The following is a 1,199-nucleotide window of genomic DNA, read 5'->3' on the forward strand; positions in this document are numbered from 1 at the left end:
TCTTCTTCTCCAGGATCCCCTAAAAACCTGCAGAACTGTTAACAAATTCATCCAGCATACCCGATTGGCCGAAAACCTTTCAGGGTTAGGGTTAGGGTTTCAAATGTATTTGCAAAACATTTTATGCAAATGTAACGTTGTTTTTTTCTTCTTCTGATTCTTTTGTCTATTGGTGCAAGTTCATTCTTCAGAAAGTTTCCGGTAGCTTTATAGCATTCACTGTGAATGGGTGCTCGTAATGAAATCAATGTACACACTCAAACGGTACCTTAAAGGCTACAGATGCTTGTTGCAGGAGAGATACCCTATTAAAAAGTCGTGTACCCTTCTCTTTCAATTTGTACCCCCATATTAGTCCTAAGGTCCAGTTCTGACCTCCTAAAGAACAATACTGTATTGTAAAGGGAACATGTTGAAAATATACCTGGCACTACAGACATGTTCTCAATGTTTTGATGTAAAGCGTTCTTCTCATCTGAAAGAAATATCAGGAAATGAAAAAATGACCACTAATTGCCATTGCCCGCCCCCCCCCCCCCCCTCCCACCCCTCGCCCCCACCCACCCCCCCCCCCCCACCCACCCCACACACACACACCACATACAGAAACCCAAAAACTTCCACCCACACCCAGTGTGTGTGTGTGTGTGTGTGTGTGTGTGTGTGTGTGTGTGTGTGTGTGTGACTGCAACCAAGCAAAAGATTACAGGCTGACACTGACAGGTCGAAGGAATGAGGACACACAGAACAGGTCATTTGGACTCGTTTTTATTTCTTCAGCATGAGCTCATCCACACCAGCGACTGATGATGATGATGATGATGATGATGATGGTGATTGGCTCAGGATCTGTGGACAGAGGTGGATCCGGAGGACGAGGAGGACACCACTCTGCCGTCGACCACCTCCTCCACCACCGTCACCACGCGCTTGGTCGTGGTGCTGGTAGACGACTGTTTGCTGACGCTGTCGACCAATCAGAACACAGATCTCAGTAGCTGTGGTAGGTGTTCTCAAAGACTCTCTATAGCTAGGTGTTAGCATGCCGTACGGCGTTATTCAGTGTGTCTCAGTGGAAGACGGTCTCGACTTACTTCTAACCACACATTACTTCACTTTTATTTCCTAGTTACTGGCTGCGTGACTGGTGTAACTACCTGGTGCTGCTCTCCCCGTCCAGCAGCCTCCTGTACTCGGCG

The 1,199-nt window shown here is 47.3% G+C and overlaps 1 protein-coding gene across 1 annotated transcript in view; it reads right to left on the minus strand.

Annotated features, from left to right (window-relative positions):
- Positions 1 to 754: 754 nt before the first annotated feature.
- LOC116703160 (keratin, type I cytoskeletal 13) overlaps positions 755 to 1,199 on the minus strand; it is a gene marked incomplete at its 5' end in the record, with an annotated part of 4,423 nt that continues 3,978 nt past the window's right edge. Inside the window, 2 exon segments of the mRNA XM_032537800.1 lie at positions 755 to 966; positions 1,158 to 1,199. The exon segment at positions 1,158 to 1,199 is cut by the window's right edge and continues 107 nt beyond it. Of these exon segments, the coding sequence (XP_032393691.1) occupies positions 843 to 966; positions 1,158 to 1,199 (166 nt within the window).

This window comes from Etheostoma spectabile, chromosome 15, assembly GCF_008692095.1.
Source record: "Etheostoma spectabile isolate EspeVRDwgs_2016 chromosome 15, UIUC_Espe_1.0, whole genome shotgun sequence".
In the NCBI taxonomy this organism is placed as follows: Eukaryota; Metazoa; Chordata; class Actinopteri; order Perciformes; family Percidae; genus Etheostoma; species Etheostoma spectabile.